Source organism: Periplaneta americana, chromosome 15 (genome assembly GCF_040183065.1).
Source record: "Periplaneta americana isolate PAMFEO1 chromosome 15, P.americana_PAMFEO1_priV1, whole genome shotgun sequence".
Classification (NCBI taxonomy): Eukaryota; Metazoa; Arthropoda; class Insecta; order Blattodea; family Blattidae; genus Periplaneta; species Periplaneta americana.
In genome coordinates this window covers 174,591,344-174,619,054 of record NC_091131.1, presented here as the reverse complement: position 1 = coordinate 174,619,054, position 27,711 = coordinate 174,591,344, and the positions used below count along the sequence as shown (strand labels likewise).

Below are 27,711 nucleotides of genomic sequence, written 5' to 3'. Positions count from 1 at the left end.
ATGAAAAAAAAAAAATCAATAATTTAAAAACTCAATAATTGCCTAGATATGTATAAAAATGTTACATTCTTTGCATTATATATAAAATATGTAATATTACTAAGAATATGTAAAAATATGTACAATGAAACTCAACTATAACTAGATCAGAACCACAAATCGCCAACATTCGTCATTTTCAGTAGTCTACAAGTAAAGGAATGCAATATGTAATTACATAAGAATCTGGTCTCTAGTGATGATTATACAGCAAAATGTATAGTGTGGCACAGATAAAAGTAGCCTGTCTCCCATTTGAATGTAAATACGATATTTTGACAGCTTGAAATTCTATTATCGTATTCTATCGTATCATAATGAAATGAGTAAACAACTACAACAATGGACAATTTTATGCAATAATCCTCTGGCGGATGCCCTCAATAACTTCTGGTGCGCGAACTGAAGTAACACTTTATCTTTTCACATTTTGAATAGATCTTACAGCCACTTTTTACCAAACCCTCTATTGCTCTCATTGCTGGTTGTCCTCTATCCAGAAAACTTGTCCCTGAAAATTTCGTAGGTTTCCTTCATCGAACCTGTTCTCACATAAGCTTCCATAATTTCCACTTCTTCTTGTATCGAGTAAATCATTTTGCAGAATGCGAACAGACAGAGTAATTCGACTAATAACTATTGATGAAATACTGCCAGGAAGAATGTCAACAATCGATTATTGCATAAAATTGTCTATTATTGTAGCTGTTTACCCATTTCGTTATGATACAATAGAATACAATAATGGAATTTCAAGCAGTCAAAATATCGCATTCTCATTCAAATGGAAGGTGGGCTACTTTTATCTGCCCCACTCAGCATTTATGTTCAATTATTCTACATTTACAATGATAGAACGCATTCTCTTTATTATTTATATGAACCAAATAATTAAAGAGTGGAAGCAAACTCGCCATGGATATATACAAATTAACAGACACCTTAAATTGGATTCAATTCTCTTTGCAGATGATTTGGTATTATTAGCACTTTCAGAAGACGACCTCCAAAGGTCAATATATAATTTGCAGTAAGTAGCAGCCACATACAATATGGAAATTTCAACAGATAAAACAAAAATTATGGCATTCTGTGGAAAATACCCAATACAAAGTAAAATTTGTCTCGATAATAAAACATTAGAAAGATGTAATAGTTTCCCATATTTAGGTTACAATCTTTCCATTTTTGAAGAATTGGACATATCACAGAAAATTAATAAATACACAAGAGCTATGGGCATTATAAATAGTGTGATGAAACCATCCTTGGTTTAGAAACACACCCGCATACATCTCTACAACACATTGGCAACTGATGCTCAGCTATGGCAGCGAAGCATGGACACTGAGGAAAGCAGATAAAAGCAGTATAACGGCTTGTGAAATGTGATTCAAGCGAAGAACAGCGGGCTACACTAAGTGGGATCTGAAAAGAAATTGTGAAATTTTAAAGGAACTAAAAACTCAACCAGATTTAGATTACATTGTTCAATATCACTCTAATTGGAAACATCATTTGGAAAGAATGATAGTCTCCCAAAGGCAATTTATGATTATGTACCACATGGCCAAAGATCTGTGAGTCGTCCTGCTAAGAGATGGCCTGAAAATTTTATGTGAGACCGTAACAGGCCTTGTGGCCTAACACTTATCAGGCAGAAGAAGAATAAGAAGAAAAAGAAGAAGAAGAACGCATTCCCAAAACAAAACAGTGAGTGATAAGGAAGCAATGCCATTATTAACGAAGTCTGAAGTAATTTCAATTTTTCGTACTATCAAATATGGTCAGTTTTCTAATAACGAAATCTAATTTGTCAAAATAAACTATACGTAAGCATGTTTCCACAGTGTAATACTGATGCTAAATAGCCTGTTGCAGAGTTAAAGCTTTTCAAACTATACTCGGTCACTTTTCACAAGCTCTGAAGAAATTAGGGTGTTCTTATGTTTCTTCAGTTCTATCTACTGTAGGCAATTTGTTACATTGAACATTGGGCTTTTCGCTGATTAAAACTTTGTGTTTATGTTATTTCGAACACATAAATCTGTGCTTCAGTAGCTGGTCATGATAATATCTTTGAAAAATATTGGAGTGCAAGAGGTCAAATGACTTTATTGTCAAACGCCTGGCATTAGAAAACAACAACAACAACATTTCGAACACATTTATGAAGAATTTTGCAGCAGTATGTCTGTAAATAATTTTGGTTAGAATTTCAATTCAAACTCTATTAGACAATTAAAATAATATATACACTTCAGTTAAGTACTGTACTGGCAAATTTACTGTAACAGAATTGAATTTTATCAGTTTTGAAGTTATATTACTATTGTATCTGAGTATACGGGTACCCGATACATTATAATATCCTTATTTACTTAAGTATAATTTGAACAATTATCTAAAGTATTAGAGGATGTCATGAATAGAGAGTTTTTACATATTTTGAAGAAAATAATTTGCTTCATGAGCAATACGTTGGTTTTAGGCAGATTTAGCATGGTAAATCAACTACCTTAATGGTAGAAAATGTTGTTCTATAGGTTTTCAATACCGGTATCCTTGAATTAAAACAGAATTTGCTGACTTGTTTATGTGATTTGTGTAAGGCATTTGATCGCTTGCCTCATGAATAGAGACAGTCAAAATTCGTGACTTGCAATATCGCGAAAAACCTAAAAATCAAATAAACATAGTTTAAAACATGGTTCACATAAAAAATATCACATAATTACTTGTTTCAACTCGCGAAAAATCGTAAAAATCCTATGAATCGCGAATTTAGCATATTTTCTGTCTTTATTCGCAAAAAGAAGCAATTTTTTAGCAATTAATAAATACATGATCTAAATTTGGAAATTTTAGAAGTTCTATTTGAAAAATGCACATAGTTAAAAATAGTCCTGGACTTTCAGTGCGAGAGGTTTGCTGTCATTACGTGAAGATCACAGTGATTTTATAGATGGAGCACTCCAAGCTATATGGGTTCCAGTTTCCAATGCTGACTGTGAATTTTTTTTTCACAGTTCTCGTATGTGCTAACAAATAGAAGAACAAACCTTACAACGACAAACTTAGAACTGTTGTTTGCATACAACTTTGAATGTTAAATAATGTTACGTATCTTAGAATTGTTGTCATCGTAAAGCTTTGAATATATCATTATAATTGTCAATTATCTTAAACAACATAATAATTTAATAAAACAGTGTGAAAATTTCAGGTTTACTCAAGAATTTGTATCGTTTTCAATCAAGAATTTTAGCCCCTTTTATTCAAGAATTTTGACTGTCTCTATTCATGATAGAGATTATTGCTGAAGAAACTTAAATTTTATGGTAAAAAGGAAACGAGATTTCTTTAATAGAATCTTTGTTATCTTACGAATAGGCAGTAAGTTGTTGAACTTGAGGAGAAAATACCTTCCCAGTTTAGGCCTACTCTTAATGTTGGAGTTGCTCAAGGCTCAATTTTGTGTCCGTTTCTTTTTATTGTTGATGTCAATGATTTACCAGCTGCATTCCAGGGAAAATTTTTATCTTAGCAGACGACACTACCGTTTTGAAAGTTGTTAATGGTGATTTTGTTATGAGTAGCACACTTCTATGGAAATAATGGGTTTTAGCATTAGGACTGACATTGAACCTGAAGTGGCTGTAAGATTACTAGGTTTCTGGATGGATGCTAATATGAAATATATACAAAATTAAAACCTTAATAACAATAACGTATTATACAATGCAATTTGTTTACCATTTAATAATATTAAATATTTACACAGTACTGTGAAATGTCAAGAATTCATCTAGAGAATAGAAAGTGTGAGATATTAAGTAATTTTTTAGTTTTACCTTAAATAATTCAGGGTTTTTGGTTATGATTCTTATGACCGGTTTGTCCAAGTATTGTTAGAAGACTTAACGACTGTTAAACCTTCAACAGTTTGTTAAATACAGTTTTTCCATTTGTTCAACACCAGTTTGGCTTAACAGATTCTTAACCGTTTGTTAACTTTAAATGTAGGATTTCAGGCCGTTAACTCATTTAACAAACAGTTAAACATGGCGGATAACACCACAGCTGTTCAGACAAAAGTTGTGAAAATAACATGTTGTGTTTCTCTTTGAGGAATGTTTAGAGTAAGGGCCGGTTTCATCAAGCTTCAGTAAATCAGTCCAAATGAAACATTAACTAGTACTTAACATTGAAATATTTACACGATTATGTTTGTATGTGAGCTGTGTCCGTAGACTTCAAGTCTAGCAGCTATATATACCTCGTCGCGCTGGTTCCGTCATGACACCCCGGTAGAATAGTCAGTAGCGTATTGGCTTGTCTTCCCAGGGGCTCGTGTTTGGTTCTCGGCGATAACTTTTTTTTTTTTTAAACGTACCGGTAACTAATTTTTATACATGTTACCTTTCTTCATTTTTATAATTTTGTGTAGTGGAACTTATTATTTCGCAACTCTGGCTCCACTAGGAGAATTTAAAAAAACTCTTGGGAGATCAATTTTCTTCCCGAAATAAAACAAAGATAAACAAACAAATTAAAGAAAAATAAAAGAAATACACATGTGGATCTAATACATTGTCCACATGCCATCGGCGTCTATCACTGCCTGGCATTTTCGGGGCATTGAGTCCACCAGATCGCGGAAATAGTTCTGGTCCTTAGCGAAATCTTCCCAGGTAACCAGAACTTAATCCCAGAACTGATCTGGATTTTGAGGTGGGATGTCTCCATATTTGTCAATCCGCCTCTTTTTCATGCTTTTCCGTGAACCGTCTTTGAACGTTTATGGCAGTGTGCGTGGGGTGATTATCCTGCTGGAAAATTTAATTTCCATCGGAAAGAAGACGATTATAAATTCCAAGAATCCAGCTCTTTCGCTTCTGTTTTAAAGCCAGTGCAAACATATCTTATCGCTAGCTATAATATAATTCTAATAAATGAAAGTTAATATACCAATTAAGTTTTGTTATGTTTGAATGCACATTATGTATTAATTTACTAATATTTCTTAAGTACCGGTATGTAGTTATAATAATCACTTTCATGTCTTAAAATAAAACTCAGTTGTATGTTAACTAGTTGAAATAGGCCACTTGTTCCAATTCACTAGCTACTATTAACTCTAGATTCTATGTTACTAGCTCTTCAACTATAGCCGATGTCAATAGTGCTTCAAAATACGCAGTGAGTAAATAATAAAATGTTTCAGCAGCAATTGCTCCTTTAGGATGAAATTACATATAATTTATAGGCCTACATGAACCTAAATTAGAGAATTTTACATAATACGGAATTCTCCTCGGGGTTTTCTGTACAGTTGACTTCACACACATTCGTGTAATTATTGTCACCTGGTGGTCATAATGCTGAGATTTTTCTAAACAGAAATTCATATTTAGCATTATAAAATGTAACCATACGTAATAATTATTATTATTCAATAGCAGTCAATGCAACTTTCATTTATCAATTCTCTGTACTGTATGAATCATGGCTACTGTAATAGGTTACGATTTTACACATGTTTCATGACTTACTCTACAGTACAGAATTTAAATAATAATATCAGCCAATAAGAAATTGTCTTATATATGCAAAATCATTACCAACCGCTGTTGAGTAGTTAGAATAGTATTAACGACAGTTAAAGTTAAGTGTTGGTTATTTTAAACAAAATTATGTTGGAAAAATGGAAAACATCTTAACAAAACGTTAAAAATAAACCAGCTGTTAATTTAACATTTGTTAAGCCAAATTAAACATTACTTGGAAAAACTGGCCATTAATGTCTTCAGGAAGACTATTGAAAATTTTTACTGCCATGTAACATACCAGTACTCCCCTTTCATAGCATTATAAATATGATGGCATATGAAAATCATTCTTTCTGCGAGTATTTATACTATATATGGCTGGATTAGTTGGAAAATTTTCTTTATTACATAAGAGGAAATTTATTAAGAAGTATATATAAGGCGTTCAGGGCTAAAGTGAATCAAGCCCATGAGATGTAGTTTTGAGATAATAGGACTTAAAGTTAACTTGCTCTAGTGGATTATCTAATTTGACTAGCAATAATTTTTTTTGCTTCATTCTCAAATTCTAGATTTATAAAACATAAACAATTGTGATGTTAATTGATGCAACGCTTTGTTGACTTGATCCACTATGGCTCAGAACATCGTGAAAAAATAATTTGACCAAAAGTAACTGGAATTAAGACTTGATCCATTACTCCTCGGAAAATATCCAACTTCAGATAATCAGAAAATGAATTAAACTCAATTTATGAAAATTTGTGATTTGATTCACTTTAGCTCTGAACGCCTCAACTGATTTGTTAAGGTCAGAATCTCTAATTAAAAAAAAAAGGTCTATATGATTCTCTAGCCTTTGTTCCAATTATTATCTATTCTAATTGCTCTTTTTGGTAATAAGAAAAGGCTATAGTTTTACTATCTGCTGAATTTCCCCAAAAAAATATTATTCCGTAGGACATAATGGAATGAAAATAGACAAAATATATTGTCTTTAAGATATTGCTGTTGAGAAACTGTTGTAACGACCTAATTGCGAAGAAATATTTAGAAATAAAATGTGCTAAAAGTTAAAAGGAGAATAACAATGGCAAAGGAAGCTTTTAATAGAGAAAGGAGCATCTTCTGTGGATCTCTGGAAGTGAAGTGCTTTGTGCGGAGTGTAGCAGAAACATATATGGGAGCAGAAACATGGACATTATGCCGAAGTGAAGAGAAGCGAATAGAAGCATTTGAAATGTGGATATGGAGAAGGATGGAGCATGTGAAATGGATAGAGTAAGAAACGAAGCTGTGTTGGAAAGAGTGAATGAAGAAAGAATGATTCTGAAACTGATAAGAAAGAAGAAAAGAAATTGGCTGGGTCACTGGATGAGAAGAAACTGCCTACTGAAGGATGTACTGGAAGGAATGGTGAATGGGAGGAGTTCAGAGCAGAAGAAGATATCAGATGATAAAAGACATTAAGCTATATGGATCATATGAGGAGACAAAGAGGAAAGCAGAAAATAGGAAGACTGGAGAATCCTGGGTTTGCAGTGAAAGACCTGCCCTTGGGCAGAACACTATGAATGAATGAATATGCCAAAAATGATGTGAATGGAGTTATAAGAACAAAGTTTATTGATGCCAGGTTTCAGAGCATGTATAATGAATGAAACAGGTTCGTTTTCTCTCAAATATTCAAAACCATAACCTACAAACTGAAATCGATATGGTCTTCCTGCTACCATTCCTAAATACGTGCACGATAGTTATATGTACCGGTACTATAGATCTCACAAGCAGGGATACCGATAGAAGGAATGAGAATCAAACAATGCAGTAAGGAAAAGCAGGTGACAGGAAAGGTCACAAGATAGCTTGAGTGATATCCAAGAGTACAGTCGAAAGAGAAATGACATTGATAAAATCAGTCTTGCGTTGTGATAGTTACATTACGACTTTAGTTTGTTCCATTGCATGTGAATAGGTGTCTTGTATCGCAAGGTATTATTATTTCATTCGTAAACATATGTTGCACGTTTAATTAGCTTCGAATTTTTCTCTTGCCACAATTTCCACAGCGATGTCCTCATCTGTTCATCAAGAGACAGTACTTCCATCGGCTTGCACCTCTCGCCCCCTTGGCGTGCTTACATACACATGTCAAAACAGACAGCAACGCCACCATTGCTTTTCGGCAATCGTTCCTTGCGCGAGCTATATCTGAGCATCAGTTTAACAGTAATTCAACTTACCGACTGGTGTGACAAAATTATTTCCAGGAGGACTGGCTGGTTCAGGCAGTGTGGGACCTGATACAGCAGCCAATAATGATAACAAGATGGCTCCTCCTTGTAGCCTGCTATGGTGTGTACATAATGTCCATTGGGCCACTCTGTTGCCTCAAATCTGCAAAAAGAATTGTGCAGGAAGCTATTTTATGTGTAATCAGTGGTGGCGTTCTAATTTTCCAACACACAGTTTTTTCGCTAATGACCCAAATTTCATAATTTTAATATCAAATATGTTAAGTAAGGTAACAATAAGCAGCTATAAATAAAGAGAAACTGCACAGCAGCATGCTGTTGAAGAAGTATGTGTAGAGCAATGGTGGGCATTCCTGCGGCATTGCCGCAGTGACGTCAGACCTCAGCAAAGCATCAAACTTACCCCCTACCTTCTCCTTCCCCCACTCCATGAAAACACTGCGCGTGTATGTGGCGGATTATACTGGACTGCTGTACTTCGGAGCTTCATTAGTGATACAATGTCTTTCGCAGAATCATATGAATCGAGAGGATATCACACTTACAAGAAAGGCGGTTCTTTCATTTCTCACATTTAGGATTAGTTACAAATATTCAGGACGCGAACTTAAATATGTACATTCTTAAAATAGATCACCTGTTATACGAGTTCAAAGAACACAGATTCAGTGATTTTCAAAGGATAGAGAAAGATTTCAATATTTTTGCCACTCCTTTTCATATTTAAATTGAAAATTTTATCCCAGAATTGCAGTTAGAGGTACTGGATTTGCAGAATGATGGCTTCTTGAAAGCAGGATGTGAAGGTCTACTGGGAGCTAAAATTTTTTAAAAGATGTCCAGTACTACATATCCACTGCTTAGACAGTTTGCTTCAAAAATAATGAGTACCGTCATTTCCCATAAATATGGTCCTGGATCATAACTATTGTCCACGATACAACTATTCAAATTTTCTACTCCATAACGTAGTACCTCGTTTATCTATATTCTTGCTGTACTGTAGTTTGAATTCAAGTCACTGCAGCTATCTGCGAACAGTCTATGTTAATTCTACAATGATCTTTGAATGGTTGTAGCGTGGACCATAGTTGTGTTCCAGGACCATAGTTATGGGAAATGACGGTATGTATTCATCAACCTACCAGTGCGAACAGCTATTTTCTAAAATGAAATTTATAAAGTCCAGCCACAGATCCCGCTTAACTGATGCTCATCTTCTTGCGCAACTGAAAATAGCATGCACAGATATAAATCCCAATTGCGAAGAAATTGCTTAAATATCACGTGAATGGACTATTCTAATTACATATGGTAGGTAGGAGTGTAGTGGCACAACTGTCTGTAAATCTGTCACTGCACTGTAGAGCGCAACCCCTCCCACAGTATGTAAAAGTTTCCATTTAAATCCTGTCTTGTGGGTTGCGTTCATTTTGCCCACCACTAGTGCAGAGTTATTTAAAAACTCACAAATATTGAGAGAAGAGAAATATAGAATATTTGCAATATCAATTAGCTTTGAATATCTGACCACACTGACAAATTGTTTGAAACATCTGAAAATGCACTTACACCCTCTAACTTTTCACTTTCCCAAACATCAACCACTCTATCATCTAGTTTACTTTTTTCAGTGTTATTTCTACCGCCACTACTGAAAAAAAAACTTGATCAAATGTTTTGACGTTTCATTGCACTACAGCACTATACTAATTGCTCTCTGCAAATAAGAGAAAAGAGATTCAAACATAAGCTTCAGTATTGCCAATACCATACACTTGATGAAAAAAGTACAGTAGAACTTGGTTATAGCGACCTCGTTTTGTGCGACACCTCGCCTATAACGTCAAATATTCTGTGGTCCCAACTAATTCCCCATAAGACATATGCTTTCCTACCTTGCTTAATATGACAAACGCATATGTGTCTACCTCGCATATAACGTCATTTTCAACCTCTGTTTGGAATAAGATTTTCTGAGAACCAAAGTATTTTAAGAAATATTTTGTTGAAATCTGACCCTGACAGATTCTTTACAGTCTCCTTCTGTCATAGACCTCTAGAATGCAGGCGGATTCCCCATCCCATTGTAACCTGCCCGAATTCATTCGGTATTAGATCCGTTTCAATAGGAAGTTTTCACGAAGTGCATGCATTTTAAAGCAGTATGGCCACTAAAAGAAGTGAGTGACACTTTAGAAGTCATTAGAATTATGACCATGTTCTATGAAGCTAGGGAAGGGAGCAGTGAAATTGCAACTGAAATTATGAACATAGAACGTAATTTAGCCCTAGAAAGTGTGTATTGGGCAAGTAGAAGACAACAGAGTAAAATGACTGATTACTTCACTTGTAAGTAAAGTAGTTTGGTGAGTACTGAACAAACTGTTTTAACACAGAATACTGTATTTATAATTGTACATGTATTTTATTGTGTTCATGGTATGCTTAAAAGTCAATACATAAATCCAAAATAAGTCTAATTAAGTTTGTTATTTTTCATTTTCCACCTCACTAGATTGATAATACGAATCTCGGTTACTACGACACTCGTTTATAACAACATAATTTTCAAGGTCCCTTGGATGTCGTTATAACCAAGTTCTACTCTAATTTATTTCATAAAAATGGAATTAAAAATTGTAGGACAAGTGTAAAAACAGGAAAATTAAGTACCGTCATTTCCCATAACTATGGTCCTGGAACACAACTATGTTACATGATACAACTATTCAAAGAACATTGTAGAAGTAACACAGACCGTTTGTAGATAGCTGCAGTGACTTGACTTCAAACTATAGTATAGAAAAAAAATATAGATGAACGAGGTACTATGTTATGAAGTACAAAATTTGAATGGACCATAGTTGTGTTCCAGGACTATAGTTATGGGAAATGACGGTATCTTATTTATGTACTTAATAGTGTACAGCGTCTTTCATAAGTAACGAGTCTATCGAAAAATTAATTATTTTGGATAATTTTTTTGGAATGATTTCATCCTCACAAGAAAAAACCCTTCCCCATGCCGTACATCGATTTGGAAACAAACACACCCTCCCCTCGCTGCCAGAGCTATTAAATGAAAGAATGGTTAGTGTTTTGAACATTGATTAAAACACATAAATGTAAAACCTGTTTCAATTGTTCACAAATTATGGTGTACAATTTTCAAACTATCTTCCGTTCGCTGAATGCACAAATGTAAGCGACGTATCAACTCTTCATGGACTCCGGTGAACATGTCATGTGTAACCATTTGTATCGTGTGTTCAATTCGTTCCATTAATTCAGGAATGGTGCTTGGCTTAGTCGCATAGATAGATCCTTGATGAATCCCCAGCAAAAGAAGTCCAAGGCAGTTAAATCAGGTGATCGCGGAGGCCAACAGACTGAGGTTGTTTGGCTGATCCACCTGCCTGGAAACACTTCGTCTACAGAGTAAATGCTTAATTTGAGCGATACTGTTTCCAAGTTCAAACCAGCAGCAATTTTTCTCATCTGCAATAATGTTAAGCGGCTGAGTGGCATTCTATCATTCCAGTCTATCACAACAATGTGTATAGGCATGGCTGTGTGTCATTATCCTTGGCATATAGAAGGCCATGCTCCAGGTCATTTTAAGTTGGCATCAAATGTACATTACACATGGATAAGTAGCTTCCTCTGGCGGCGGGGGGAGGGGGTGTTCGTTTTCAAATCGACTGTACGGCACTGGAAGGGTTCTTTCTCGTGACGATGAACATCATTTCAAAAAATTATCCAAAACAGTTGATTTTTCAGTAGACTCATTACTTATGAAAGACTCTGTATTTTGTAGTAGAAAGTCTAAATATTTTTTCAGTTATGTTTTTAATAAGAGGAAGAGCGCACTAACATGCAAATTGTTGAATGTTTCCATTTTGCTATATTCTTTTATAGAAACAGACCAATTTCTGAATTTTGTTATGTGGTATGTGTCGCAATGTGATTCACATAAAGAACACACACACAGTCATCATCAGGTGTATAATAACAGGTTGATTTGTATATTTTGTGGTGGTAACCATGAACTGCTAAGCTTGTAAGAATATGTCGTAGATCTTAATTTAGTTGTGTCCATACTCTATTCATCATATTATCAGTGCAGTAGAAGTGTGAACATCTCTCTTCTCTTTTCAGGCGTCTTTCTAGTAGACTAGTGGCTTGTGCAGCAAATACTGCAAACTAAGTTCATTAGAAGTTCAAATTAAAACTTTTAAAATTTATTTCCAATGAAGAATACCAAACATTTTGGTAGTTATTATTTGCTTCCATACCCCTCTGAATGGTTTTCTTTTTGCTAAATACTTTTTATTGAACCTATACATCTTCAGTTCCTGAGTTTCAATGCGAAAACGCAAGTAACAATGTCAGGACAATCAGTCCGTTTTTCATGTGGGAGTGAAGCAGTAGCTATTTGAGGTCATTGCGGATTGTAGGTGAGAGTTAAGAAAATATCCGGTTTGCCATGATTTCCAACAATAGACATAGCGTCTTGTTATAGTTGCTGCATGTTTCGTGAACTACCTTGAAATGTAGAGGGTAGAATCATTTTATCCTGCTAAGAGATCTTGCTAAAGTGATCGGGACACTACAACATTTTGTAAGCCTCTTACTTTATCAGTAAGTAATACATTTTGTCTTTCCTTAGACATTATAATTTTTGTGCTTCCTCCAGATAATACTGAAGAGAATCACACATATAAATATCTTATATCACTTACTTACAAATAGCTTTTAAGGAACCCGCAGGTTCACTGCTGCCCTCACATAAGCCCACTATCGGTCCCTATCCTGAGCAAGATTAATTCAGTCTCTACCATCATGTCCCACCTCTCTCAAATCCATTTTAATATTATCCTTCCATCTACGTCTGTCTAGCTCAAGGTCTTTTCCCTTTAGGTCTTCCAACTAACACTCTATATCCATTTCTAGATTAACCCATATGTGCTACATGCGCTGCCATCTCAAACGTCTGGATTTAATGTTCCTAATTAAGTTAGGTGAAGAATACAATGCATGTAGTTCTGCATTGTGTAACTTTCTCCATTCTCCTATATCATTTTAATGGTAATAATGTCATCAAACATTCTTAAGTTTTGTAGTTTTTAATATCCAATACACAGACAGATGTACTCAGAAAATTACACACCAGAGAATCTGACCTATAAATTCTTTTTAGCAAGTCTTGAAGTTTTCAGTAACCAATATTACAGAAACGTTCTAAAAAAGTTACACAAATGAAGGTCGACAAATTTATGATGTCAGAGAATCTGAGCCATCTGAACTCTAAATATGTCAGCAATCCTGCAGGTCGTAGCCTTCATATGATATTGTTTATTGTAGTGTGTTTGTGTTTTGTTTCATTCTGAAAAGCCATTATTTCTCGAAAACTGGTGACAGATGGATTTTGGAAAATAGGAAAATGATGTAGGAAAATTGACATTTCACTGAAAACAACTATTTTTCTGAAAAACTTTGGATTCCAAACTTCAAAATGAGGGATCATTTATTAAAATTCGTTCAGCCGTTTTCCCATAATTTCCATTACCAGTTCAAATTATATATATAGATGGTCTGATGAGTGGATGGTAGAGGGTGGTGAGAGTCGCATCCTGAGGTCTTCAAGCAGAAAAGTTTCCTTGGCCAGTTCGGAAATCAGCCGGAAAAGTGTAGCCTACATTTCAAGATACCAAGGTTTCACTTCCTCAATAGTGACTAGGTCTTTGAGACTTAGTTTATACCAATTAATTCTAGTCTGTAACTGATTATCAGTATAGGGACAATTTTACAGTAGAAAAGTACAGTGGCAGTGTCCAATGAGGGCATGTGATGGTCTTTATTTCGAACATAGCTTTTGTTGCTACTGCAGTTCTATCCTGTATATGAATGCAGTATGACGTTGTTGTTGGTTGTAGGGTGATCCCTATGTACTTGAAGGAGTTGACAATCTCAAGCGGTTGATACTAGCGCATTATTGAGTCTTCTTTTGCAAGTCAGCCTCCTCTTCTAAAGACCATCTGGACTGTCTTTCTTTCATTAATGCATAAATGATTTTTGTCTACCATTCTGTCAAAGCATTCAAGGCTCTTTAAAGATCTTGTTTATGTGGCGATACAAGATCCATATCATCTGCGTACATAAGCAAAGTTGTTTCCTCCGAATTTCGCTAAATTATGTTTTTGAACACTACATTTCATTGTTCTATATGCACTATTAGCATTAAAGAGGAAGGGGTAGAGGACAATTGACGTAATCGCAGATGGGTTTCAAGGTTGCAGGCATAATTACCATATTCCTGTTCTGATTGCCTGTATATTTTGGCAGGAAGCAATAATATAATAATATGATCACTTCGAGCTGTATTGTCATTATGTTTACTGCAATATTAAAAGCTGGAGAATTTCTTGTTGAATTAATGTTCTTCCTTTCACTTACATTTTCACTTTAAAAAATTAGCAACTGGTTCTACGAACTGCGACAAATTTAACAAGCAGTTCAGGGGAACCAGCTGAATGATATAACTGTGTGTCATCCATCTTGTAACCATTAAAATAAAATACAATTCATAAGTACAGGAGGGTCCCCAACAATGTGACCTAAGGGACCGAAGTTTAAATCATGCTTCCAAATTGCTAACTTTACTTTTCTCACTTTCTATTTAAGGTCTTCAACATGTCTTTTTTTTTTTTAAGATCTCCCAGCTAGGTCCAGTGGACCCGTCGACCAACAGCAGGTGTGGTCCTCCAGATATTCTGGGGGTTGTGTGTGAATGAAGTAGCCACCAAAACGTTAAAATATGATGTTCACTTAAATCGGCTACAACTTGCTATTTTTACCCTCAAAATCTGTGCTTCAGTGGCCGACCATGATAATGTCTTTGAAAAATATTGGAGTGCAAGAGGTCAAATGACTTTATTGTCAAACGCCTGGCATTAGAAAACAACAACATGTTTTTTTTTTAACCTTCCTGTGGTTGTGTACGGATTGTTGCTCCACTGAGAACTATTAATATGGTTTTCCTGTGTACCTGTCATCCCAGTTTCTTCCCAATTTTCTTAGCTTTCAACAAAAGACTTCTCATTATTGACACAAATTTTAAGCTCTGAACTCGCATTTGCTTATCAGTTGTTAACAGTTGAGGAACAAGAGTCCACAGTGACCTGTAATGTCAGTTAAATCTGCAGCAGTTAGTCCTCACTAATCAAGTTAGTATGCTTGTAATTTTATTGGCTAATAAAGATTTAATATAATCTAATATTCATTTATTCATTTAGTGTTCTGTCCAAGGACAGGTCTTTCACTGTAAACCCAGCTTTCTCCAGTCTTTCCTATTTTCTGTCTTCCTCTTTGTTTCCTCATATGATCCATATATCTTAATGTCGTCTATCATCTGATATCTTCTTCTACTCCGAACTCTTCTCCTGTTCACCATTCCTTCCAGTGCATCCTTCAGTAGGCAGTTTCTTCTCAACCAGTGACTCAACCAATTCCTGGTCAGTTTCAAGATCATTCTTTCTTCACCCACACTTTCCAACACGCTTCATTTCTTATTCTGTCTGTCCACATCACGCGTTCCATTCTTCTCCATATCCACATTTCAAATGCTACTATTCGCTTCTCTTCACTTCGTCGTAATGTCCATGTTTCTTCCCCAAACAACGCTACACTCCACACAAAGCACTTCATAGTCTCTTCCTTAGTTTTTTCTTCAGAGGTCCGTAGAAGATGCTCCTTTTTCTATTAAAAACTTCCCTGGCCATTGCTATCCTCTTTTTCACTTTCTGGCAGTAACTCATGTTACTGCTTATAGTACAGCCCAAGTATTTGAAGCTGTCCATTTGCTCTACTGTCTCATTTAGAATTCGCAAGTTTATCTTCTGTATTTTTCTTCCTGTGACCATGCTTTTCGTCTTATTTGCATTTATCTTCATCCAATACTGTTCATAGTTGTCATTTAGCTCCAGTAGCATATCCTTTAGTATCATCTCCTCTTCTACTAACAATGCCATATCATAAGCAAATCTTATGCACTTTATTCTTCTTCCTCCTACTATCACTCCTCCCATGTTCTGAAAACAATTTTTTACTAAATCCTCCAAGTAGATGTTGAACACGGTAGGTGATAAAGGGCATCCTTGACGTACTCCTCTCCCAATTTAACTTCTTTCTGACATTTCTTCTCCTATCCTGACTTTCACTCATTGTTTCATAAAGATTACTGAACAGCCTTCTCTCTTTCCAATCCACGCCAATTTTCTTTAGGATCCCCATCAGTTTATTCCAATCCGCTCTGTCAAAATCCTTTCCTAGGCCCACAAACACTATATACACTTCTTTATTCTTCTCTAGGTATCTTTCACCGATTGTCCATTAGCAGTCCAATTGCATCTCTCATACTTTTCTCTTCCTGAAGCTAAACTGCTCTTCTTCCAACTGTTCTTCCATCTTAGAATATAAATGTCGATTCAGTATTTGAAAGAGAATCTTCGTCGAGTGCGATATTAGACTGATAGTCCTGAACTCCTTACATTTCTTGGCATTATTTTTCTTTGATATTGGTATCAACAATGTCTCTGTAAAGTGTTCAGGCCATTTGCCTTTCTCATATATTTCGTTGCATAATGACAGAATTTGCTTCTTGTGTTCACCCAAGGATTTCACTAATTCAATGGGGATTCCATCAACTCCTGTTGGTTTCCCATTCTTCATTTTCTTAAGCGCTAGTTCAACTTCTTCGTTTAAAATAGAAAATCCTTTTCGTCTTTTGATACGGCTTCTTCATCTTCTATAGCTAAGTCATCTGGACAGTTCCTTGTCTCATATAACTTTTCTATATATTTCGTTCATCTGTTTAGTATTCCTTGTCTGTTAATACAATATATACATATTTATATTATAACTCCCATGCGCTGGCGACAAAGATGAAACTCGAGAAGCATGTAAAAATGTTTTGGTTACATGGGTGCAAGCAATATTATACGAAGCGTCTTGTCTCTTATCATCCACATAGTTATATATTTTCCACAAAAATGTTTGTCCATAACTTCTTTATGACTGTAAATAAATTTAAACCCTTTTATTTGCTTGTGCAGTGCCAGTCCACAGCGACTACTATGTGACAGCAACTTAAGCAACTACTGTAGGGTTAAAGTGAGGGGTTGATCAGTCCTCTACACAACGTCTATATTTTCCTTATTGGTCATTATTATGGTTTCGAAAACTGAATTTAGAAAAAGACTCAATTATGCAAGACTGAATTGATAGAAGTATAATTTCTAAGAGCAGTAATAAACTACAAATACTGGACAAGGAAAGAAAGTAGGCCTAGATACAACCAGTGCTGTCATGGTAATTTTTCTATTGGCCATACGCCCCACCCCTTGTTTTTTCCCTTGAAATATATTTTATTCTCCTCTCTCAATCTCTCCGACTGTTATTTAATGATTTTTTTTTAATAATAAAGAAGAAGTAAAGAAATTGTTTTGCTTTACATTTTAATTGTAAAACAAGCTTGACTTAAAGAATACACCATGTAGTCCCACTGTAAATGCACACTTGTCTCGATGAATCTTGGAATGTGTATTTGCAGCACTTCTTGTTTTTCAAACATTATTTTATATAATTTTGGATTCCAGTGCTGCAGAGGTGGACAATTTTTGTTTATGAATATCAAATGAACATCAAACGAAATACATTAGGAACAGCAAGAGATGATCTAAGATCTGTACAGATCTCCACGTACAAAACTTAGGCACCCATATGCCGTATGGCTCCATACAGACAAAATCTTCTCTTCCCCATACAATTTCAACATTCATGTTAGTGTGTACTTAATCATAGTCTGACAAACACTAAAGTAAATTAAAATTGAAATTCAACTGAAAACATTAAATATACATACATATCTTCAGAGTTGATTTTCGTTACTCAATTAGTACATCACTCTGTGATTGTTTTTTTTTAATTCGGGAAATGAGTTAAAAAAAAAGAAAGAATGAAAGAATTGGACAGGCTTGAATAATTGCAACTGTACTGTATCTCAACATTCTACTTGGAATACAACTCTTTTAATAAAAAAGGTTTTAATAAGTAGGTACTTCTAAGGTGACCAGATGCCCTCTTTTGTCTGGACATATCCTCCTATTTAGACCTTTGTCCGGGGTCTGGGCGGATTTTAAAAAAATCGAGAAATGTCCTCCTTTTCGTAACTTGTATGCCTAATATTTTGAAATTATCTGATTTGACGCCTTTCTCAAGTAATTTGCCTGTAGGTGGCAGCAGCAACGACAGAATATACTCTTTGCCAATGATCATAACACTCTTTGCTCCTATTTTGTTATGCTCGTTGTTTTCATATGTAGTTCAAGGCCCTACACCAGTGGCTGCGCAGACCATACGGGACAGGTCAAATACAACGTTGCGCACGACACCATTACTGTGGCAGCTCAAGCTGGCAGGCTATTAAGTTTCTAGCTACAAATATCACAAATATAAGTATCTGGACCTTTAATAATACATAAAAATATAATAAACTGTGAAATTATTATTTATCCTTACTATAACAAATAATAATAAGGACACAATACGATTTATGAAACCAATATAACTGGATTACATTCCATCAATAAAGTTTCTTACGAAGGCCTGCCTACTGCACTTGAAGAAATAAAGTACCTACAGTATATGCTCTATAATTATATTACTTTTTTCAAAACTAACAATCCTCTTGATATTCATAATATTAAATACTATACAAGTGTTATTGTGACGAACAAAGTGACAATAAAAACGAACAGGAATGAAGAAAATGTAGACCTACTATTTATCCTAAAAAAGTAAAGAGACTTTATTACGTTGAGTGCTATTAATCAATCCACTAAATCTTACTTCAAAATGCATTAAATTGTAATTTCAATAATAATAATAATAATAATAATAATAATAATAATAATAATAATAATAATAATAATAATAATAATAATAATAATTAATAATAATAATTTAGGGATATTATTATTATTATTATTATTATTATTATTATTATTATTATTATTATTAATATGGGGTATTGTAGCTCTCTTTATTAAATCAAGCGTCAGATCTGAAAAAAATTACTGTTTACAATGTCATAAAAATTTTCGTTAATCAGGTTGTTTTTCCTTCAGTTTTTTAGTCAAGCTTCTTAAGTTTCATATTATTATAGTTGCATTTCTGTCACATCCTCTGATTGAGGTTCTGGCTGATATGTAGGCCTACATCTACAGTATTATCAGGCAGTACATCTCACTTGACGATATGTGTCAGAGGAAGAACAATTGTTTGTATGCATCTGAAGTCTGACTAGTGTAATATGTAGCTAGTCGGCGATGTATGCAATGGAGGGGAAAATGAACTGGCCACCCACCCCATGATGTCCTGATCTAGTTACCTTATAAGTGGAGCCGTCTTGGTATCACGACCTGTCTTCGGACAGTTTACTAAACAATCTGTCACATTTTCTTTTACAAGCCAGATTTACGGAAGCAATCTTCTGTGAAATGTTCAAAATACAATTTATGTTGTGATAATTTGTTCGAATAAAATTATCTCTTCTAATGGCAGATAACCAATCGCAACAGTAGTTCTGCTTTTTTTTTTAGGGGGAAAGCTAGAAATAACACATTTTATAATAATGTTTGTATCATATTAAAAAAATAGCACAATATGTTTGCCGAAATAGTTTTAGAGTAAGCTAATAGAATAATTCAATCTACATAGAAGTGCTGTTTATTGATTGCATTAATTGCACCTTAAACTATTAGATGCATTTAAATATCGTTATTTACGCAAGAAAAGTGATGCTGTAGTCTTTCCTGAAGCGATTTGTGCAGTTATAAGCCTTACAAAAATTCATCATTATGATAGATTCATCAAATGCACACTGGATATACTCGCAGTCACTATTACTATCATCTGTTAAATGCCACACTTGCCACAATGATGTCTATGCGCGAAGGGTTTCAATTTTGTACAGCACAGCAGCGTTCGCTGTGCGTCTAGGTAGGTAACTATAACGTCATTGATGTAGTTAAGTGTAAAATCATTTTATATTATCAAGTTTTGTCATAAGTCTCTTAGAGCACTCTGGTTAAAAAAAGTAACATACCGATACGCGAAAATGTCACATGTTATGTTTCCAAAATAAGCTATTCAATTATAGTTCCGTTGACTTTCATATGTAGCTAACTGTAAAAACATTATTATTAAGTTTTTTCATAATTATTTTGTAATGAAATAGATATTAATATACTTCTAAGTATGATATAAGCCTAAATCTGTACTGTAAATATTTTGTAATAAAATAGATACTGACATAATAAGTATAATAAGCGTAAGTCTAAATACATATTTTCTGTCCTCTTTTTTTCAAATAATGTCCTCCTTTTCGAACCTTTGAGATTAAATAGTAAAAAAGACAGATAAATTTATAACAAATAATAATAACATTGATACTGTTCAAGAATTTAAATATTTGGGTAGTATAATTGACAAGGATGGTGGAGCCTTTGAGGATGTAAAGAACCGAATAAAAAATGCAAATAGTGCATTTGTCCAGTTGTACCCAATATGGAAATCTTATATTATATCTAGATCTACAAAAATTAAAATCTTTCACAGTATATGGCTGTGAGACATGGAAAACAAGTAAAATTATAGAAAATAAACTGCAAACATTTGTTAATAGATGTTTACGAAGAATCTTAAAAATTAGATGGCCAGATATAATCACAAACTCAGCACTATGGAAGATAACAAATCAGAAAGAAATCACAATAGAAATCAAAAGACGAAAGTGGAATTGGATAGGGCACACAATCAGGAAAGAAGATGGAGCAGTAGAAAGAATATCTTTGGATTGGAACCCCCAGGGTAGTAGAACAAGAGAAAGGCCAAAAAATACATGGAAGAGAAGAGTTTTTGAGGAAATTGCTGGGGAGGGTAAAAACATGGAGCGAAGTGAAGAAGTTGGCTACAAATAGGGTCCGATGGAGGCACTTTGTGAATGCCCTATGCTCCTCATGAGGAGATACAGGAGTTTGATTGATGTGATTATTTCGAACCTTTGTGCCATCTTTTTTATCGATGTGAATTTGGTCCCCCACTAGGTACTTCGATATTTAAATGAAGTGAATAATTATCAAAATTAATGTGTTTGAGAATATCGGAATTCAGGAGGGTCTATACAGTCCATATCTGGAGGCATCAGAATGTGGGTATCTATGTTTCAGTAGCGGTAACAAATGATACTCACACATAGTGGGAATCTTGTTCTGCAGCTATTTGCATTATGTGACAAAAAGTCGAATTCTTCTCAGCTGTCACACTGATGGTGAAATTCTCTGTCACGTTTGTTCCAACCCATAATGTATATGTCACAGTTGCAAGGTCATCTCCTTTAGGATTTTGTCGAGGAGTCGTGCCTTCCACTGTCAAATTTGAATCCGCATTTGCCACAGCAGTAGGAGGAAGTGTTGTTGCTGTAGACGGCTGGAGTTTAGCTACTGGAAGAGCAAAGATTTATCAAATATGAGTGTTGTTTTGATTTTCCATGAATTAAACATTTTGATTATTTGTACAGTTTTTGACTATAATTATGTGTGTATGTTCCGCCTTTGCTTATCATACAATTAATTGGAGAAACTAATAAATCATATTTTCATTAACGTTTTCGGTACTTATGTACCATCTTCAGATGTATGTATATAATGCTAATTGTTAACCAAGCCTCTAGGTGCATGTGTCGTGATCTTAAATAATCAGTGTTTTTGTGCGTACACATAATTATAGTCAAATTGTGATAGCTTATCGGTATACCTTCAATATGAAATTGTACAGTTTTGTTTCTACGTTACATATAATTCATATAATCTACCTAAAGAATTATAAACATAACATATGCAAACTAATAAAGGAAGAGAAATTAATAAAGTACAGCATAATAAATAAATACCACTCCGAAGACGACCACAATTTTGTGTTGGCGGAACTATTAATATATGAAAAATATTCTAATTCCTAGATGAAAATTTTCTGACAGGACTAGGGAAAGTCTCAGAACAAATGAAGCTTATAATTTTATAGTGAAAATAATGAATAAAATGATATGCATATCTTTAAAGTCATTTTTGACATATCATTTTGTCCTTGGAACAAAAGACAAATCGTGTTTCTAGAGTTAATTGCCACTGTCTAAGCTATACAACAGAGTATAGTAAAATATAACATCATGATGCACTTGGGGAGTTACGATAGGTAGCGAAATGGGGTTGCAAATACCAGCTATAACAGCTGGGGGGGGGGGATCATCGTGCTAACCACACGATACCTCTATTCTGGTTGGATGATCGTCCACCTCTGCTTCGGCATGTGGGGGTAAGGCCAGCAGCCAGCTGGTCAGTCTAGGCCCTTCACGGGCTGTAGCACCATGGATTATTATTATTATTATTATTATTATTATTATTATTATTATTATTATTATTATTATTATTATTATTATTATAGTAAAATATAATGATTACACACATTTCTCCTCCAAATTCATTATTACTGATGATTTTTACTAGCATTCTATTACTACCACTACTACTACTACTACTTAAAATAATTTCAATTTTTTTTCCTTCCCTTTCATTGCAATCTGTTTTATTCTGTTCCAGTCTATTTCGACAGTAATTTAACATGGAGCAACCATTTGAAATATATTTCTGAAAAAGCTCAAAAAAGATTCTCCCTTCTGAAAAGACTAGCAGGAAAGAAATGGGGATGCTCTAGAAATACTTTGAACACTACATACAAAATGTTTATACAGCCAGTGCTGACATACTGCCAAGAAATTTTAATTACTTCACCTTTCATAAACGAAATAGAACGTGTTCAAAACCAGCTCTCAGGCTCATTACTGGTGGAATCAAAACAACTCCAATAGATTCTATAAGATTCTTCACTAGCATTAACAGCATCAAAATAACAATAGAAGAAAAAGCACTGATTCAAAATGAAAAACTTATCAGATTACCAGGATACAATTGGCATTCATACAGCCCTCTCTGTAGATTAAAAACTCAAAAAGGTTTCATATTCATGGTTCAAGAATTAAAACAGAAAATCAACATCCTGAATTTAAAAGAAAACTTACAAGGTGCAGGTGCAGGTGTTACGTGCTGTCTCTTCTCACTTTATAGATCTCTTGGATATGGAACAACAAGTTTTGATGGAGAAATCATTGCAATAAGTGAAAGTCTTAGGAATCTTCTATGCCACATGAATAAATTTAAAAATGGAGTAATATTGTCAGATTCCAAAGCAGCTATTCTAACAATAGTCTCTAAACACACACCTTCATCTCAAACAGCAGAAATAACTAAAATGCTCTCTCAATTAATATCACTCAATAAAAAAATTGTATTCCAATGGATACCATCCCATTGTGGAATCCTGGGAAACGAGAATGCGGATGCTTTAGCAAAGAAGGGCAGCACTGCTACTTACAGACCTGTTACTAAATCTACGTATTACTCTGTGAAGAGATTTATTAAATCTACACACTTAGACTTCAACAAACAAAATTTGATATCACAATCTCAAGGAAAAAAAATGGAACTCTCTGCATCATAACCCACAGTTAATTTCCGATTTACCACGCAAATCATCTGTAGCTGCATTTAGATTGGCAACAGGCGATGACTGTTTGGCCAAACACCTGCATAGAATTGGAATATGTCTGTCTCCTAATTTCCCATTGTGCAATTCAAATCAAGAAGTGGGTTCGGAACACCTCAAAATCTGTGCTTCAGTGGCTGACCATGACAATATCTTTGAAAAAATATTGGAGTGGAAGAGGTGAAATGACTTTATTATCAAATGCCTAGCATTAGAAAACAACAACAACATAATTACTGTATATGAAACAACAAGTCAAAGTCAGGATAGGAGAAGAAATGTCTGAAGAAAGTGAAATAGGGAGAGGAGTATGACAAGGATGCCCTTTATCACCTATCTGTTCAACATCTACTTGGAGAATTTGGTAAAGAGCTGTTTTCAGAACATGGGAGGGGTGATAGTAAGAGAAAGAAGAATAAAATGCATAAAATTTGCTGATAGTATGTCGTTGTTAGTAGAAGAGGAGACGATACTAAGGGATATGCTACTGGAGCTAAATGACAACTGTGAACAGTATGGGATGAAGATAAATGCAAACAAGACGAAGATCATGGTTGTCGGAAGAAAAATAAAGAAAACTTGCGAAATTGATTTGTTCATTAATCATCAATAAATTTAAATGAAGTTGAAATTTGAAAGCAAAGTCGGCATGGGTTAAAGCCATGCAATTAAGTAAAAATTTTACATAAGACGAACTATGATAAAACAAAATTAGGGGGTATATGTTTGATACATAAAAAAAAAAAAATCCCATATAGGGGAAACCGTAATGTAGAGCTTCTCGCTTAATGGTTGATATAAAATAATATTAATTAAGACATTAAAACAGGGATTGAAATTCCTGAACTATTTACTATTTTGGAATATGTATGATAAAACTTTCTTGTGTTATCAGACTTTCTTGTCTTATCATACATATTCCGAAGTGATACAGTGTTAAAAGTTGTGTAATCAAGATGTATATTTACTATTGTTCACAGGATGAACTTAGCAATGCTGTAGACTACTTTATGTTCGTCATGTCAAAGATCAACTGTGTTGATTATCATAACATTAGCAGTGTTAGAGAAACAAGTTAGTACCTAGGCCTAGCCTATTTTATATGAATATAATTTTATCGAATTCATACCAGTACCCATTTGTGGTTGATCTATTTGATTCTATATTTCTTGAATCCTTTCATTTTTCTTGTGCTTGTAGACACTTGACTGTTCATTAAATGTTACACTTACCACTAGCGGTGAAAGTTCCTGCAGAATTACCACTACCACAATTGAGGTCTTTAACAGAGCTGAGTCATCGTGGTCCCAAGCCAAGCACAACTTCAGTGGTTGTAAAGACGTCTCCAAACGAACCATCAGGAGCTTGACGTGATACCAGGTAGTTTATAGCACTGCTGTGGTTCCAGTGCACTGGGCCAATGTTGCCACCATTGCCAGCAAGTTCACTATCTACAGCCTCTAAAGCCTATAATGTAAAAATAGTTTTTCTGTCAGCTACACAGAGGAATGTGACAATTTGATGTTGTTACTATACAGTAATATCAAATTGTTGGGGATAGTCAAGAACTAATGACAGGGTAGGAAACTCTTCCATGTATTGAGTGATATATGCAACGAACAAAGCCTACAAGTAGACCCTATTCCTGAAATGTCGGAAAAATCGAAAATCAATATAGATAGGCCTATTTCTATTGAAAGAAAGAAAATTTTTTGTAAGACCTTATCACATATTGTTCATTTGTGTGTGTTTTAATGTACCTATTTTTATATTTCTTTTAGTATATTTATATATTATTTTTATTTATGTATTTGTTTTGATTTGTGCTATATAATTGTGCATGATTTACTGGATGAATGAACTCCGAAAGCCTAAAATCTGGTATGATGAAATGTTATTACTAGAGCCCGAATGTATACGCATTTATAATACTTAAAGTAAGCAAGCATAAAGGACAATTAAAAAATAAATAGGCTCAATAGGCAGGCAAAGAGGCAATTAACTCTCGACATTTACCTGGGGTCTTTTCTGACCCCACACAATCTTTTATTGTTAATATCTACACTCATATACTCCGAAATGTTCCAGTATAGGGTGACCAGACGTCCGGATTTTGCCAGATATATCCTGCTTTTTTTAGTATTTTGTGAAAAGGAAATGTTTTTCAGTAACTTTGGGTATTTCAATAAACAGGTGTGAAATTCTTTACATGTAAAATGCTTCAAATTAGATTGTACTGTTACAATACCTTCCACCGCTTCTACTGATAGTCTGTACCTTTCATCTGACCGTTGAGTGTTGATTAGTGAAAATATCCTGTCAAACTTATCAAATTACATAGTGATAAACACAAATATACAGTTATTTACATCACCCCTCCCATGTTTGACGGCTTTAACAATAAATCTTTGATAACTTGTATGGCTTATTGGACCCAACATGGTTTTTAAATTTAAATGGACAAACTAGGCAAAATAAAAATTTACTCTATTACTCTGAAATAATCTTCTGAGGTTCTGTCTGATATGTACATCTATTATCAGGCAGTATAACTCACTTGACAATATGTCGGAGAAAGAACAATTATTTGTAATTTGTATGCATCTAAAGTTTGATTAGTGTAATATGTAGCTAATCGGTGATGTATATAATGGGGGCAGAAAGAAACTGGCCATCCTACTTCATTATTTCCTGGCCTAGGCCTAATTGCCTCATAAATGGTGCCTTCTTGTATCACTTGTAAGGTTCAGACCTGTCTTCGGACAGTTGACTAAAGAACAACTCTGAAATACCTCGAAATGCATTTACATCTGTATAACTTTGGTATATGTCTTATCACTGAAAATATTACAGAGCCTTCAAATAGAAGTTCATGAAGCACACTGTTTGCTGGCAGAGTCGGGTATTCGAAGCCCCTGAAGTCAAGTGCATGGATTTATCATACAAATTATAGTAACCACCTACCTTTGTCATAGAAGAAGTTGGAAATAATTTCATTGTGCTGCCACACATCTTTCATATCTTTTAAGAAAATTTGTATCAACACGCATTATCTCTTCTTCTTGCTGCAATTTCCCTTCTTATATTGTCTTTCAGTTCTTCCAACATATGTGAGTTAATCCAATACAGTTTACCTTTTTTTTTTTTTAAATTCTTCCATAAATAGAAAATGTATACGGTATTGCAAGAATATCCACTGTAAGATCTCGAAATTAATGTGCCTAATAAAAAATAGCAATGTACCTTATTTGTTCAGGAAATGCAGCCATGTGATCATGTGAGTAGAGTAAATTTCTGCAATTGGGTTAGTGGTTAGTGGGGTTTAAGAAGGGCGCGTCAGCAACTATGGCTATTTCCGCCCTTATCTAAGATTGTTCACAAAACATAAAACACAAATAATACAATAACCAGAATGTTAAAAAGAACTAAATAACGTTGTCATAGTAAAAAACGAGGTACACATGCAATTGAGTGTTGTATAGTGTTAACAATGGCTCTATTGATCCACATTTAATTTTTTTCTGGATGAAGCATGGTTTTATTTACATGGTCATGTAGCAACACAGAACAACAGATTCTACAGTGCAGAAAAACCCGATCTTGTAGAGAAATGCCATAGCATGACCAAAAATTTGGTGTATGGTGCACAGTGAATGCTTACAGACTTAAAGAGCCTGTATTTAAAAAAAATACCGTGAATGCATAGAAGTACAGGGATAATATAATCACACCATTCTTAGATGAATTAACTGACATTGATTGTACACAGGTATTTTTTCAAGAAACCTGCTCTACGGCACATACAGCTGATCTCTTGTTAGCATTACTTAAGAAAATATTTGAAGATATGGCCATCAATGAGGGAACATGGCAAGCACGATCCCTAGATCTTACTGTATGTGATTTCTATTTATGGGGAACTTAAAAAATAAAGTATATTGTAATAACCCTCATATGTTGGAACAACTGAGCGACAATATAAGGGAGATTTCAGCATTTCAGAAGAAGAACTAATGCGTGTTAATGCAAATTTTCTTAAAAGATGTGAAAGATGTGTGGCGGATCATTTCAAACATCTTCTATGACAAAGGTAGGTGGTTATTGTAGTTTGTAATTTGCATGAGCAATCTATGTGCTTGACT

The 27,711-nt window shown here is 34.5% G+C and overlaps 1 protein-coding gene across 10 annotated transcripts in view; it reads right to left on the bottom strand.

The window, feature by feature from the left end:
* Positions 1 to 27,711, bottom strand: part of LOC138715545 (uncharacterized protein CG3556-like) — a 142,771-nt gene that overhangs the window by 10,149 nt on the left and 104,911 nt on the right. For 9 of the 10 annotated variants that reach the window (XR_011336405.1, XR_011336408.1, XR_011336407.1 and 6 more), the window contains 3 exons: positions 24,802 to 25,036; positions 21,162 to 21,411; positions 7,835 to 7,988 (listed from right to left, as the gene is read on the bottom strand). Coding sequence is in view for 4 of the 10 variants with exons in the window: in XM_069848597.1 (XP_069704698.1) it covers positions 24,866 to 25,036 (171 nt within the window). In the remaining 6 variants the exon portion in view is untranslated. The remainder of the gene's footprint in view (positions 1 to 7,834; positions 7,989 to 21,161; positions 21,412 to 24,801; positions 25,037 to 27,711) is intronic. The other variant, XR_011336410.1, reaches the window with a different exon arrangement.